The sequence below is a fragment of the Rhinoraja longicauda genome, chromosome 10 (assembly GCF_053455715.1).
Source record: "Rhinoraja longicauda isolate Sanriku21f chromosome 10, sRhiLon1.1, whole genome shotgun sequence".
NCBI classification, from domain to species: Eukaryota; Metazoa; Chordata; class Chondrichthyes; order Rajiformes; family Arhynchobatidae; genus Rhinoraja; species Rhinoraja longicauda.
This window is the reverse complement of record NC_135962.1, coordinates 44,780,302-44,796,346: the sequence shown is the minus strand read 5'-3', so window position 1 is coordinate 44,796,346 and position 16,045 is coordinate 44,780,302. Positions and strand designations below refer to the sequence as shown.

The following is a 16,045-nucleotide window of genomic DNA, read 5'->3' as shown; positions in this document are numbered from 1 at the left end:
CAGTGAAGATCGTGTCCTGCTGTTCAGGCTGGCTAGGCACGCCAGTTCTGCAAACTTCTAAATCTTCTCGACACTTGGATAAAGCTCTCTGGACGCAGACTCTGTGGAGCCAGCTACGGCTCCGGGTTTGTTCAATTCACACTCCGACCTCTGATTTGGCTGTGGAAGTTGCAATAAAGGCCTCTTTGCTCGGACAGTTATCGGGGAAAGCCAAGTCCGATGTCTGGAAAAGCCAGCATAACAAGTACTGTGCTTTGGCAGCATTCTGTTTGAAATGGAGGGTCACAGAAGTAGTCTGCCTGCATCACTTTTAATCTGGTAAATATCTAAGAATTTGAGGTAGGTGGAGGTTTTCCTGTCACCCGAGTCTGCCCTGCCATTCAGTTCCATCCTGTCCCTCAGGCCTTGTTTTGCAACTGTTCACGGGAGATTTCACGGACTAATGCCTGGAATGCACAACTCATTTAAAAACCATTTGGACGAGTACGTGGATAGGAAAGGTTTACAGGGAATAAACGCAAAAAGCTGGAGTAACTCAGCGGTTCAGGCAGCATCTCCAGAGAGAAGGAATGGGGTGACGTTTCGGGTCGAGTCCCTGTCTAAAAGCCTCTTAAACATTTTAGCGCCTCTAGCTTTTATGAAGACTGTCTCACTGGTAAGTCTTTGCCTGGCATCCTTTGCACGAGGGGGCAAAGACCATGGTGTTGATGTAGTTGACAGCAGGAGGAAAATATCCAGCATAAACGCAAGGCGCTTCCCATCATTAAAAGTAATGGCCTGTACTCTCATCTGCACTCTCTCAACTGGCCTCTTGTCGAGGTGCCAAGATAAAACTACAGCACAAAAGTGTGTGGTATTGTATTTAGGGGGATATGGGCCAAATGCAGGCAGGTGGGACTAGTGTAGTGTGGGCAAGTTGGGCCGAAGGGCCTGTTTCCATGCTGTAAGACTATATGACTTGCACCGAATCAGGCCCTTCGGCCCGCAATGTTTGTGCCAAACTTGATGCCACGTTCAACTGATCTCATCTACCTGCAGATGATCCATATCCCTCTATTCTCTGCGCTTCCAAGTGCCTGTCTAAAAGCCTCTTAAACATTTTAGATCCTCTAGCTTTTGTGAAGACCATCTCACTGATGTCTTTGCCTGCCAGCCTTTACACTTGGGGACAAAGACTATTGTGTCAGGATTTCTCCACCTAAGGCCAAAGCACAAATGCGTTTAAAATACGTGTTCTTTTAGCTTTCTGTGAGCTCTAGGATAGCCAAGCTGACACTCAAGTGCATTGTATTGTTGACTTCCCTGTCAGTTCACAGGAGTCCTTCTGGAGCAGGTGTCTTGCAAGGCTATAAATGTGATTCTAGAGTATTAAGCAAAGCAAGGAGTTTAGTTTAGAGGTACAGCGCAGAAACAGGACCTTTGGCTCACCAAGTCCGCACTGACCAGCAATCCCTGCACTTTTTTTCAAACTCTTACCTTGCTGGAGATGTGATTGTTTTCCGGATCGTATCTCCGATCGATCTGCGGACTAACATCGTTGAGCCTTGCCTGGGACTGACTTTGAGCCCCATCGCGGGACTTGGACTTAACATCTGAGCGTGTGATTCCTTGCCTGGATCGACGCTCCAGCGCGGCCTGCGGACTTTAACATCAAGGAGCTCGCTGTCTCTGGTTGAGACCGGTCGGGAGCTCCAAAGTCGCACGAGGTTCGACTAACCCTGACCAAGGGTAGATCGCCCAGCGCGGGGGAGCTGAAATCCCCCTCCCCCCGATGCAGGAGCTTGATTTCCCCGATGAGGAAAGCCCGCTGCTGGCTACGGGAGTCAAGATCGTCCTGTCAACGGAAGGCTAGAGGCCTCCACCACTGGAGGACAAAGAAGGGAGAGATTGAACTTTTTTTCACCTTCTATCATAGTGAGGAATGTGGAGGAGTCACTGTGGTGAATGTTCATGTTAAAATGTATTTTGTATGTCCTGTTGCTTTTTATTGTTATGACTGTATGGCAAATGACATTCCTCGTATGTTGCAAAACGTACTTGACTAATAAAGTATGATTGTGATTAACACTATCCTGCACATACTAGGGACAATTTACATTCATACCATGCCAATTGTCCTACAAACCTATATGTCTTTGGAGTGTGGGAGGAAACCGAAAATCTTGGAGGAAACTCACGCAGGTCGCGGGGAGAACGTAGGACCCGTAGTCAGGATCTGTAGTTGCCTCTCTGATGCTGTAAGGCAGCAACTCTACCGCTGGGTCACTATGCCACCCTATGCTGTTCTGTTAACCTGACGCACCCACTCATAAACATTACAGAAGTGATCAGCTGTCTATGTACTAAATGCCACCAGGTCTGGACTGGCGACGCCTCTAACAAGGAGTTACACAAACATTCGTTTTTACCCCCCCAGTCTTGCTGTTGTGTGAACCTAATAACTTGCGATGCGCAATCTTCTGTTTGTGGAATATTTTTATTTTACTCATTTAATCTTCACCTCATCGATGTCAGTTTTGAATTTTTTTGATTGTTGGTGTTCTTTTTTTCTCCTCCAATTCTTTTCGTCCACGATGTTAAATTACTGCCAGCAAAATATTCCGCATCTTTTCCAAAAGACACGGATCTCCAACAAAGGGGAACTATGAAGTGAAGGTTATGTAATAGTCCGACTGTTTTGATAAACAGTTAGCAGCTGTTCCTGTTCCTTCTGAAGGCTGCTTTACTCCAGACCAGTGGGACTTGGCTCTCTTTATATCTCCTGTCTTACTCTCTCCTGTCCTTTGAGTTGGGAATGTTCCCTTGGACACCATGCCTTATCTTTAAACAACAGCCGCTAAACTTCAATGCTGATTCAAAACCTAGCACAGGTGCCTTCCCCCAGTTAGGGCAAGATTCTGAAGAAGGGTCTTGACCCGAAACGTCGCCCATTCCTTCTCTCCAGAGATGCTGCCTGTCCCGCTGAGTTACTCCAGCTTTTTGTGTCCATCTTCGGTTTTAAACCGCATCTGCAGTTCCTTCCTGCACATTCTGTTTCTGAGAGTTGTTCGCAAGTCCATGAGTCAGACTTGCAGCCATGAACCAAGTTCCCACACAGCAGCAGATCACGAGGATCAAGTGAATGTTTAATCATCATATGTATGGGCAATGGAACAATGAAGTTCTTGCCTGCTGCAGCTTAATGGACCATTAATGCAATCAAACAAATTTATAACAATCAATAATACAATTAATTAATAACCGTAGAGGCGGAAGAAACTGGGGATGCTGGAATCTTGGTCAAAGCACAAAGTGCAAGGAGAACCCAGCAGGCCAAGCAGCATCTGGGGAGGGAATGCACAACCGAGGTCTCGGGACGGGACCTTTCCTCAGACTCGCTGTGGATAATGGTGCAAAACAGAAGTCCACAGTGTAACCAAAAACACACAGCATTGAAGATCACACTTGGGTCCTCATCAGGAAGGCTGGCTCCGTCCTGGGGGCGGAGTTGGATTCAGGGGAGGTGGTCTTGGAGGGGAGGCAGCTCCTCAAACTGTGGAGCATCCTGGACAATACAGCCATGACACGCTGGTCAACCTGAGGAGAACCGACTGGTTCCACCGAGATGCAGGACAGAACGCCACAGGATATCCTTCTTCCCTGTGCCCATCAAACTGTAACAACTCCTCCCCCTTCTGTCGTGGGGTAGACTGACTCACCCTTCCCCCTCATCCCCCCCCCCCCCCCCCCCCCCCCCCCCTATCTTTGCACATCCCCAATCCTCTCCACTCTTCGTTTTAATTTCATGTTTCTTGTATTTTGTGTTTTTATGATTGTTGGCAGATCAATTTCTCTCCTAGGATGAATAAGGTTCTATGGTATCGTATCATTAGGATAGTGGTTGGTGTTACGCGTTGTGCAAGAGCCTGATAGTTGCTGGGAAGAGACAGTGCTGGTCATGCTTTTCAGCAATGTGTACCTTCTACCAAACAGCAGGAATGAAATGAGAGCGTGGCCAGGGTTCTGTGGGTCTTTGATGATATTGGCTGTCTTTTTGTTGCAGAGCGTCCTAGAGATAGATCCCTTCGATGTTGGGGAGGTCAGCACCTGTGACTGATCAATTGATCAGTCCGTCACGTCCATGTCTGCTCACAAATCAGTCCCATTCTCCACTCAGTTGCCTGTGCGGAAGAATATAGAAATTTGAGCTTTCCCTTGAGAAAACAATACGATCACGGTATCTTTGGATTCGTACCTGACACGGGATAGCGGGACTGACATATGATGAAAGAATGGGTCAACTGGACTTGTATTCGCTGGAATTTAGAAGGATGAGAGGGGACCTTATAGAAACACGCTAAATTCTTAAAGGATTGGACAGGATAGATGCAGGAAAAATGTTCCCGGGAGTCCAGAAGCAGGGGGTCACAGTTTAAGAATAAGGGGTAGGCCATTTAGGACAGAGATGAGGGAAAAACTTCTTCACCCAGAGAGTTGTAAAAATCTGTGGAATTTTCTGCCACTGAAGGCAGTGGAGGCCAATTCACTGGATGTTTTCAAACGAGAGTTAGATTTAGCTCTTGGGGCTAAAGGAATCAATGGGTTTGGGGAAAAAGCAGGAACTGATCCTAAATGATTAGCCATGATCACATTGAATGGGGGTGCTGAATGGCCCACTCCTGTACCTATTTTTCTATGTTTCTAAGACACAATAGCGCCCCCACCACCACCATCCATCCCCCCCCCCCCCCCCCCCCCCCCGGCTGCAGAATGGATATTTGCAGAAGGGTTGTATGATGTTTTCCACTTATACCACTTCGAGATGCCACTAGGTGGCACTGGAATCCCAGAAACCATGGGCTACATGGAGTGAGCACACACCCAGCGTGGGAACATGCTTGTAGCTGGCTGCTAGTTCTGTAGAGACCAAAGCTGGAGGATTCTGTGCAAGCTTTAATGCATTCTGGGCCTCTATACCTGTGCATCGCAGCCTGATGAGCGGAGTGATTTTATTTTCTGTCTGTTCGGTTTTGAGCTTGGATTCTTATTGATATGCAGGTTGGATTTGGGAAATTCTGGAGCATAACTTTCATAACTTCTCCATAACAGACTAGAGAATTCTAAGCTTCTCAAAGACACCAATTCCATTGCGGATATTTCATCTTCCTCTTTCCAGAGGGGTTAAAGGGAGAGGGGAAAGATTTAATAGGAATGTGAGGGGCAACCTTTTTCAGACAGAAGGTTGTGGGTATCTGGAATGAGCTGCCAGAGGAGGTAGTTGAGGCAGAAACTGCAACTACATTTAAAAGACATTTGGACAGGTACATGGATAAAAAAGGTTTAGAGGGATGAGGGCCAAACACGGGCAGGTAGGACTAGTGTAGATGGGGCACATTGGTCGGCATAGGCAATCTGGGCCAAAGGGCCTGTTTCTGTGCTGTGTGTCTCCATGAGTCTGAAGTCTCAGACACCACAAAGGTGACCAGGTAAAGTGCACAGAGAGAGAGAGAGCACTTGGGTGATTAGCATTTTTAAAGTTTAAGAATGAGCAAAACTGAAGATATATTTCCCTATTTCCTTACACCCATACTGTAGGAGGAAGCCAATCGGCCCAACTCCAGCGAGTGCAGAGAGCAGTCCAATTCCCCCACTAATGACTCTCCCAACCACATTTACCACTCACTTGTAACTAGGGGGCAGGTTGCAGTGGCCATTTGACTGCCCATCCTGCTCAAAGGTGGGAAGTGGGAGGAAAACGGGACCACATGGAGCAAACACCCATGGTTGCCGGGGGAATGTGCAAATTCCACATGGACACCATCAGAAGTCAGGATAGAACCTGGGTCGCCAGAGCTCTGAGGCTGCAGCTGTGCTGACTAGGCCGCTGTTCCAAAAGGTTGGGGAGCTCACGGACCCAGAGAAAGGATGAGAGAATGGCGGCAGTGTGGTGAATGAATGAGCGGGTGGTGAATCTGTGCAATTCATTGCCACAGAAGGCAGTGAAGGCCAAGTCAATGGATATTTTTAAGGTGGAGATTGATAAATTATTGATTGGTACAGGTGGCAGGGATTATTGGGGGTGGGGGTGGCAGGAGAATGGGCTTGAGAGGGAAGGATAGATCAGCCACGGTTGAATGGCGGAGTAGACCTGATGGTCCAAATGGCCTAATTCTGCTCCTGCAAACTGATGAACTTATGGCAGTAACTGTGACATTTCTGATGCAGACACACTATTTCCACAGATGGCGATCATTTTCAGTGAAGACGGCTTGAAGGACGTGAAGCCCCAGTGTGTCATCCAGAGCTTTATCAACCACAATGCGGTTCTCCACAAAGTATTTGTGGTCGGCGAGTCGTACACGGTGGTGGAGCGGCCGTCGCTGAAGAACTTTTCCACTGGTGTTTCAGGTCAGTCACGGGGTGGGCCCGGTGATAATGCTTCACCACCGCGTGCCACTTGCTGGAAGTTTGCTGAATTACCTTAGAGTGATGGTGGTGGATCGGGTAGAAGCCCAGACACCTTTGCCCAGAGTAGGGGAATCAAGAACCAGAGGACTTTGTTTAGTTTAGTTTAGAGACACAGTGCGGAAACCGGCTCTTTGGCTCACCGAGTCTCCGCCGACCAGCGATCACCCATGCTCTAGCACCATCCGACACACTCAGGACAATTTACAATCTTTACCGGAGCCAATCAACCTACAAACCTGTGCATCTTTGGAATGTGGGAGGAAACTAGAGCACCCAGGAAAAACCCATGCGGTCACGGGGAGAAAGTTCAAACTCCGTACAGACAGCAACTGTAGTCAGGATCGAGCCTGGATCTCTGGCGCTGTAACTCTACCGCTGCGCCACCTTGCCACTCGGTTTACCTAGGTTTAGCGTGAGGGGGGGGAGGAACCTGAGTAGTAACTTTTTCACACAAAGGGTGGTTGGGGTGTAGAACAATAGACAATAGGTGCAGGAGTAGGCCATTCGGCCCTTCGAGCCAGCACCGCCATTCAATGTGATCATGGCTGATCATTCTCAATCAGTACCCCGTTCCTGCCTTCTCCCCATACCCCCTGACTCCGCTATCCTTAAGAGCTCTATCTAGCTCTCTCTTGAATGCATTCAGAGAATTGGCCTCCACTGCCTTCTGAGGCAGAGAATTCCACAGATTTACAACTCTCTGACTGAAAATGTTTTTCCTCATCTCCGTTCTAAATGGCCTACCCCTTATTCTTAAACTGTGGCCCCTTGTTCTGGACTCCCCCAACATTGGGAACATGTTTCCTGCCTCTAACGTGTCCAACCCCTTAATAATCTTATACGTTTAGATAAGATCCCTTCTCATCCTTCCAAATTCAAGCTGCCGGAGGCAGTAGTTGAGGCAGGTCCTATCGCATCCTTTCAGAAACATTTCGACTGGTCATGGATAGGGTAGGTTTGTAGAGATAGAGACCAAAAGCAGGCAGGTGGGACTTGTTTACATGGGGCATGTTGGTCGGCGTGGGCAAGTTGGGCCGATGGGCCTGTTTCCACGCTCTATGACTCTATAATGGAGTCATTGTTGACTGATCTTACAGCCCATTAATCCTGGGCCTTGCTTTGGCTGGGATTTTAATGTGTGCTTTCCTGATTGGACCAGTTATCAAATACCGGGTTTGTATCCCCGAGGGGCAGAGAATGTTGAGCCGACTCGTTTGCTGTAATGTGCTGGTAGATGTATCAGAGTGATGTTTCTGCCTTGGCAATCACTCTGTTAAAAATTAGAGAGCACCATAAATCATTGGTCAAAACACAAAGTACTGGAGCAACTCAGCGGGTCAAGCAGCATTTGTGGAGGGAGTGGACAGGTGACATTTCAGGTCAAGACCCTTCTTCAGTCTGATTGCAATTAGTCTGAAGAAGGGACCTAACCTGAAACGTCACCTGTCACGTCACCTGTCCCCATTCCCTCCACAGATGCTGCCGGACACACTGAGTTCCTCCAGCACATTGTATTTTGCTTAAGATCGCAGCATCTGCAGTTCCTTGCGTCTTCTAGAATAATTGGTTCTCAATTGGTATTTCATTCACGGTTATGAATGCTTTAGATGTCTGAAAGCCCACTGCAGATCCATTTTGTTAATAGATATGTGGGGAATTTTGTGCAGATAATTTTTTTTTTTAATCAACTTTTCATTGGTTGCAGATAGAAAAACAATATTCTTCAACAGCCACAATGTGTCAAAACCAGAATCTTCATCTGATTTAACAGCGGTAAGTTCTTGCATCTGACAGTGTGTGTTACTCATTCCTTCTCTCCAGAGATGCTGCCTGTCCCGCGAAGTTACTCCAGCTGATTGTAGGGGGGAGAAAGCAAGAAAAGACCAGGACAAATCAGGACAGGCAGTTCCTTGTGTCTCCATTTTGCTGTTTTAGATTAGTTTAGTTTGGAGATACAGCATGGGAAAAGGCCCTTCAGCCCACTGACTTCACACCGACCAGTGATCTCTGCATGCTAACACTATCCTACACATACCAGGGACAATTTACAATTTAACCAACCCAATCAATCCACAAACCTGCACGTCTTTGGAGTGTGGGAGGAAACCGGAGCTCCTGGAGAAAACCCACGCAGGTCACGGGGAAAATGTACAAACTCCGTACAGACAGCACCTGTAGTTAGGATCGAACCCGGGACCCTGGGGCTGTAAGGCAGCAACTCTACCGCTGCGCTACCGTGCCGCCCCTCTGGCTTGTCCCATCCTCATGAATATCCCCATCATATTAATAAGCCTGCAAGTGAAGTTGTTCAAAGAACTTTCGGCAAGCTAGTGTCATGTGAATTTTGGATGGTGGGATGCAAAGGACACATTTATCATCTGGCCCTGCAGCGGTCTGAGAATGTTAATGACGGAGCTGGCAATCCCTCTGATGAAAATGTGCATTCTTGCACAAGTTGCCTGTGACTTTGATGTATCTAGTGCCTCGTCTGTGAAACCAAGACCATGTAAAAGATCATGAGAGGAATAGACAAAGTAAATGTAGAGTATAGGGGAATCAAGAACCTGGAGACAGGGGTTTAAGATGAGAGGGAAAGATTTAATAGGAACCCGTGAGGCAGCTTTTTCACATTGAAGGTAGTGGGTATAAGGAATGAGCTGCCAGAGGAGGAAGTTGAGGCAGTCACTATAACACCATTTAAAAGGCATTTGGACTGGTACATGCATAGGAAAGGTTTTGAAGGATATGGGGAAATTGTGGGCAGTTAAAAACTATTCAATTTTCCAGTTTTGGTTCACTTTTTGGTGTGTAAAAATGCAGTATTTACCTGAGATTTAGTTTTGAGATACAGCACGGAAACAAGCCCTTCGGCCTATCTAGTCTGTGCTGACCAGCGATCCCCGTGTATTACAATTTTTACCAAAACCAATTAACCTACTAACCTATACATCTTTGGAGGAAGAACTGGAGCACCCGGGGAAAACCCATGCGGTCAAGGGGAGAACGTGCAAACTCTTTTCAGATAGCACCCATAGTCAGGATCGATCCCGGGTCTCTGGCGCTGTAAGGCAGCAACTCTACCGCTACGCCACTGTGCCATCCCAATCTATTGGGATTACTTGGATCACCAATGTGTTTTGCTGATGAGCTGTTTGCACTTTCTGTAGCTGGATGTGGTGGAAGGAGTCTGCAGACCGCCGAGCGATGAGGTCATCCGGAAAATCTCCAGGAATCTGCGTGAAGCACTTGGAATTTCCCTGTTTGGCATTGACGTGATTATCAATAACCAGACTGGCCAGCACGCTGTCATTGACATCAATGCATTCCCAGGTAGGGTGTATGTTCAAAACGATCGCACTTCCGCGGCGGGATGTCATGAACTTGGGCTGCAAGTCATCAATGTTTCTTTGGGAAGGTGACGTTTTCCAACTAGTTTGGTGGTAGTGAAAGGATGCTTGTGCCACAAGGTGCTGGGTATACAGTTGTTTAGTTATGGGATACAGCGCGGAAACAGGCCTTTCGGCCCACCGTGTCCGTGCTGACCAGCGATTCTCATACACCAGCACTATCCTACACACTAGGGATAATTTACTATCTTTTACCGAAGTCTCAATTAATATACAAACCAAAGTGTGAGAGGAAACCGGAGCACCTGGAGAAAACCCACGCGGTTAGGGGAGTACGTACATACTCCTTACAGACAGCACCCGTAATCAGGATCGAACCTGGGTCTCAGTAAGGCAGCAATTCTACAGCTGTGCAGCCCCTAATGTTTGTCACCTATATTAACGGTTTAGATGAGAATGTAGTTGTTGGCATGGTTAGTAAGTTCGCAGATGAATAAGGTTATTTAAGATTACAACAGGATCTCGAGCAACTGGGAAAGTGGACCAAGGAATGGCAGATTGAATTTAATATGGACAAGTATAAAGTGTTGCATTTTGGTAAGTTATACCAGGTCAGGACTTGCACAGTAAATAGTACGGCCTTGGAGTGTGTCATAGAGCAGAGAGACCTTGAGGTACAAGTAAGTGGTTTCTTGAAAGTGGTAGCACAGGAGACAGAATGGTAAAGGTGTTTGGGAACGCTTGCTTTCATTGACAAGGCATGGGGTATAAACGTTGGGGCTTCATGTTACAACAATACGAGATATTGGTGAAGTCATACTTGGAGTATTGTGAGTAATTCTGTTCATCTCGCTATAGAAAATGCATCATTAGTCTGGAAAGGTACACAATAGATTCACAAGGATGCTATTGGATGGAGGTCTTGTGTTATATGGAGAGATTGGATATGCTGGACTGTTTTTCCTGAGGTGAAGGAGTCCATATAGAGGTTTCTCAAATTTATGAGGACCACTGCTGGTTAGATCGTTGCATGTTTTTGTTTCCTAAAACAGGAGGGCATAGATTTAAAATTAGAGAAGGGAAAGTTAGGGGAGATTTGAGGGGCAGCTTTCTCGAACAGGGTGGTGGATTATATGTAACAATCCATGTATGTAATTATCTGTAACAAGCTGCCGGAGGAGGTGGAAGTGCCACATACCATTGTGTCAAATGTGTCAATAAGGTAGATATAATTTGTCAAATCTCTTAAGGAAAGTTTTGTTGGGTTGTATGCAGAGGGCCCAACATTGGACAGGACAAAGCTTGACCTATTTTCAGTGATTTGAGCAGGGCTTGCGACTGGTGTCAATTGGTGATCCTTTTGGGACCAGCAACCACAGTTCTATTAGCTTTAAAATAGTTATGGATGAGGACTCGGCTAGTCCACGGGTTCAAGCTCTAAATTGGGGCAAAGCCAACCTAGATGATATTAGACAGGAACTTGCAAAAGTTGATTGGAGGTTACTTGCGGGAAAAGGGAAGTCCGGAAACTGGGATGTTTTTAGAAGTGTGATGGTGAGTGTTCAAGTTATCCATGTACGATATCAAAGTACTTGTTCAGTACCTTGCCTACTTCCTCTGATTACAAGCATAAATATCCTCCTACAGCCCCTTCTCCTTTTAATGTATATACAAAATGCCTTGGAATTCTCTTTAATCTGACTTGCCAATGACATTTTATGGCCCTTTCTGTTTCCCCTTATTCCCTGCCTGACTACTTTTCTGCTCTCTTTATATTCCTCAAAGGCCCTGTCTAATTCCACCTTCCTAAACCTTGCTTATGCTTCATTTTTTTTCTTTTTTGACCAAATGTGCCACCTCTCTTGTCATCCAAGGTTCCCTTATCTTGCCATCTGTGTCCCTCCTTGTCCCAGCCGCCTTGCTGTAACATGCAGGTCCTGAACTTTGATCAGCTGGTCTTTAAATGACTCCCAAATGTCAGATGCGGACTTGCCCGGTAAAGCTGCTCCCATTTATTCTCTCTAGCTTCTGCCTAATAATGTTGTAATTTGCCCTCTACCAATTTACTTGTTCTCCCAAGATAGAGACTTATGCTTATTCATAATTATCATAAAACCTAAGGAGTTGTGATCACTGATCCAAATCATACTGTCAGAAATCGGTCTGGCAACAGATAGCATTGATCAGGAGGATGAGTGTTTTAAGATAAAGCCTATATATCTTATTAATGTTGTTACCTTGGGCATGTCAGTCGATTTTGTGTGGTGAATGGTGGAAGCGTTCAGTCTCAATGCGTTTCTCCTGCAGAGTATGAAACTTCAGTGCATTAAGATATTTCAGGGTTTCCTTAATATTATTGCAAACTGCCCTTGAAATTGATCAATGGAATATCATGCGAGAAGCAGACAGGTTAGGATTAGACGCCTTTCAAAATGAAGTGGAAAATTTTAAAGCTTTATTTGGATGCGAATTGGAGAGCCTAGTCCCGAAAGATAGTGTGATATTAGGAAAGGGCTTCGGATCTACATTCAATTCAGTTCAGTTTAGTTTATTGTTACAGTGGGAAGCTTTAGTTGCATGCTAACCAGTGGAAAGACCATACATGATTACAATCGAGCCATCCACAGTATACAGATACATGATAAGGGAATAATGGTTAGTGCAAGATAGCCAGTAAAGTTCGATCAAAGATAGACCGAGAGTCTTCAATGAGGTTGATGGTATCTCAGGACCGCTCTCTGGTTGTTGATAGGATGGTTCGGTTGCCTGATAACAGCTGGGAAGAAATGAGATTTAAAAACTGGGTTCAGTTTGAACTGTTTTGAAAACAAATAAAGAGTACTTCTCGAGGGATTTGACTCAGTTATGACTCCTAGATACTATGTTGTGTGGGCCCAGTCTTAAAAGGTGACTGGCACTTCACTGCACTGCCAAACCAGGGCACTTATTTGTATAGAAGAGAATTTCCAGATCATTGTGTCTGTCATGCTGATCACTATCAGTCTGTAGGGGTTTCGCCAAAAAGGCATGGTCTTAACCTTATAAATATTGATTCTACACATTATCAAAATCGGCAGCAAAATATTTGTGTAAGTGCATTTATAGGAAAACAACCTTTTGCCTTGATTTTATTGTTGGACAAACATTGTTTTCTCTGTGTAGCTTTGGAGCAGAGACCTGATAGAAGTATATGAAATTCTATAAAGCATAGTTAGGGTGCACAGTCAGAACTTTTTTTCCTATTGTGGAAATGTCAAAGACTAAAGGGCATAGCTTTAAGGTGAGAGGGGCAAAGGTCAAAGGAGATGTGCAGGGCAATTTTGTTTTTAACACCGGGAGTACCCATAGTGCACTGTCAGGGGTGATGGTGGGGGCTTTTGGATAGACACACAGATATGCAGGGAATGGAAGGATATGGATCGCATGCAGGCAGAGTAGACTACGTTAGCTTGGCATCATGTTCAGTGCAGACATTGTGGGCCGATGGGCCTGTACCTGCGCAGTACTGTTCTATGTTCCGTGTTCTGTTGCAGGATATGAAGGCGTGCCGGAGTTCTTCACAGAGTTGATAAACCACATTCAAGTTGTCCTGCAAGATCAAAATCCGGAGTCACCTCAGATCAGCCAGAACAACACTGCGCCCGAGCAGGCCGCAAGCATTTGTGGGGACCGAGCCTGCCCTGCCGCCTCGGGCTTTGTGACCATGGCGACCAAGGAGACGTGGCTAATGGAAGACGACCCGAGCAATAGCAAGAGGTTGCAGCACCAGCGGCTAAGTTGCAATTCAGCTCTGCCGCCCAACTTTCAGAACTGCGTCGCTCCCATGGCAACCAAAGCTTCTTCGCAATAACTACAGACTAAAGCCGAGAGAGAGTGAAAAAAAAAAATCATTAATGGGGATCAATGTGATTCAGTTTCTTAAATCAATAGACCAATTTATGTTTTGTTTGAATGACTTCACAGACTGGTGCAGAAACTGGAGCACAGTGTCAAAAGGTTTCTTGAGGAGCAGTTTGTTGACTCTTTGATAAAGTGTGGATACTCAGTCTAGTTCTTGTCAGGCATTGACAATAGCAAACATTGCTTTGATAGGGTTTCACCATACTCGAACTATTAATTCGCTCATCAGGAATCCATTATAATTGGCTGATTTGGTTCATCAGAAATCCTTCCCCTTCCATCCCTCCTACACGGGCATTTAATTTCCCCCTCTCATGGCACACCACCCCAGTCAGTGCAAAGGAACTCTTTTTTAAACCGTTGCATAGTTTTGCTCTCAGGAGCTGCAAGCTATTGTCAGAGTTCTGTGAAGTCGGTTAAATTCCAGTGAGACTTGTTCTGTCAATTTGTAAGAATCGTGTCGGAGTTTGGGACGGGACATTTGGTAGGCTCTATCTGACAAAAGCCAATACAAATTCTGCACTTAAATAAATTTGCAAAAGATAAAGTTGAGGCGATTGTTGAAGTATGATGAAGTGGGATTGGGTCCAAATAATAGCATAGTTGCTTGTGAGCTAAATGACTTCTGAAACACAACATGGAATCCAAGAACAAAGATATGATGAAATAATATCTTTTGTGGTCTTATTATTGTTAAATTTAATAATTGTTAACAATGTACTTCCATGTGTCTCTTGGTTTGAAACAAACGTGTGAACAAAACTGTGCAAATAGCTGCAAAGCTTCATTTGTTTTCCACTGTGTCCATAGATCGTGGTGTTTACAGTGCAATGCTACAAATAGTCATCACTTTTCTGATAATCCCCTTTTGAAGAAGGAAAAAGAAGAGTGACTTTGAGGAATGTTTTGGGATGTTTTTGCTCATATACCAGGCCTGCCATTTGCAGGCTGTGGATTGGTAGGGTCTCAAAGTTCTTTCCCATGATGAGAAGGTTTTGGCATTTAATTGGCATTTTGGGAGTTTCAGTGGCAGTCTGCAGTGAACCTGTGTTTGGATGAGTTTAGAATGAAATAGCAAAATAAAGTATCAGAAGTGCTCAGATAAGCACTTGATAAGTTAAAGTAAAAGGGGAGAAGTTAATCTCTTGAAACCAAAGGTAAGTGGGCATTTTTATTTCACTAATTCCATGATCTCTTGCATCCACTGCTCCAGGAGACACCTTGTTTTACATAAGACTAAAACCTATATTTTTCTGATTCAAATCCAAAGTTATTATGTATGAAGACGACCATCGAGATTGCAGGCTAAATGGACAATGCATCCAAATAAAATCTGCATCATTTTTTGGTTTAATAGTCACTCCAGTTCACTTGATTTATTTACAAAAGCATTTCTGAGAAGATGTTATTGAGATTATTCTAAATAGCTACGCCTTTACACTGGCCTAATCTTGCAGTTTTTAACCCAGGCCTGGGAATGATATGGATGGGTTCCTCCTTCCCATGGAAACCAGGGCCAAATATGTTTACAGCACATTGTTTAGTGCACTAAATATTCGACAACCACTTTGGCACGTTAGCACATTTCCTATCTTGCCTCGTTGGATGAGACTAGTGTGAGGCAGTAGAGTGACTGCCCTTTAACACTGGGTTCATTCTTCAATATCACTACTGAAAGGTTAATTTAGCAGATTTTAAATATGAGAAGTTAGAACTTTTAATTTTGTTTGCTATTGAATCAGAGCTTCACAATTTTCATGTCCATGTGCAATATTACCAGGAGGTGGCACTTTTGGTTAACTTTGATGGTGGTGCATGAGTGGAAAATCTAACAGTTGATCGCCCACGTTCCTGCATGTGAAAATTCAGAAAAGATACATTTTCCTCCGTTTTACAAGAAGAAATCTGGGGGGGTGGAGGGATGGGAGGATTTGGGATGGGATTGGGGGGGGGGGGGGAGGGGGCGAGGGGAGTTGTACTCTGGAACTTAACATGCACTATTTAGTAGTCATATAACAGCACAGTGCAACACAGGAATAGGCCCTTTGGCATACAATGTGCAGGCTGAACACAATGCCATGCTAAACCAATCTCCTCTACCTGCACCGAAGATAGACACAAGATGCTGGAGTAACTCAACGGGTGAGACAGCATCTCTGCAGAGAAGGAATGGGTGACGTTTCTGGTCGAGACCCTTCTTCAGGCTGAGAGTCGGGGAGAGGGAGTCTAGAGATGTGAAAGGGTAAGGTGTGAAAACGACGGATCAAAGCAGCCAATGGTCAAGGAAAATGTAGAATGGTTCATTGTTAGCTGAGGGGAAGGTGACAAGGAGGCACACAATCCGTAAAATT

At 45.3% G+C, this 16,045-nt stretch overlaps 1 protein-coding gene across 6 annotated transcripts in view; it reads left to right on the top strand.

Annotated features, from left to right (window-relative positions):
- itpk1a (inositol-tetrakisphosphate 1-kinase a) overlaps positions 1–15,601 on the top strand; it is a 201,733-nt gene extending 186,132 nt beyond the window's left edge. For all 6 annotated transcript variants that reach the window (XM_078406789.1, XM_078406788.1, XM_078406786.1 and 3 more), the window contains 4 exons: positions 6,222–6,387; positions 8,153–8,220; positions 9,615–9,777; positions 13,328–15,601. In XM_078406789.1, the coding sequence (XP_078262915.1) occupies positions 6,222–6,387; positions 8,153–8,220; positions 9,615–9,777; positions 13,328–13,644 (714 nt within the window). In that variant the 3' untranslated portion in view covers positions 13,645–15,601. The remainder of the gene's footprint in view (positions 1–6,221; positions 6,388–8,152; positions 8,221–9,614; positions 9,778–13,327) is intronic.
- Positions 15,602–16,045: the final 444 nt, after the last annotated feature.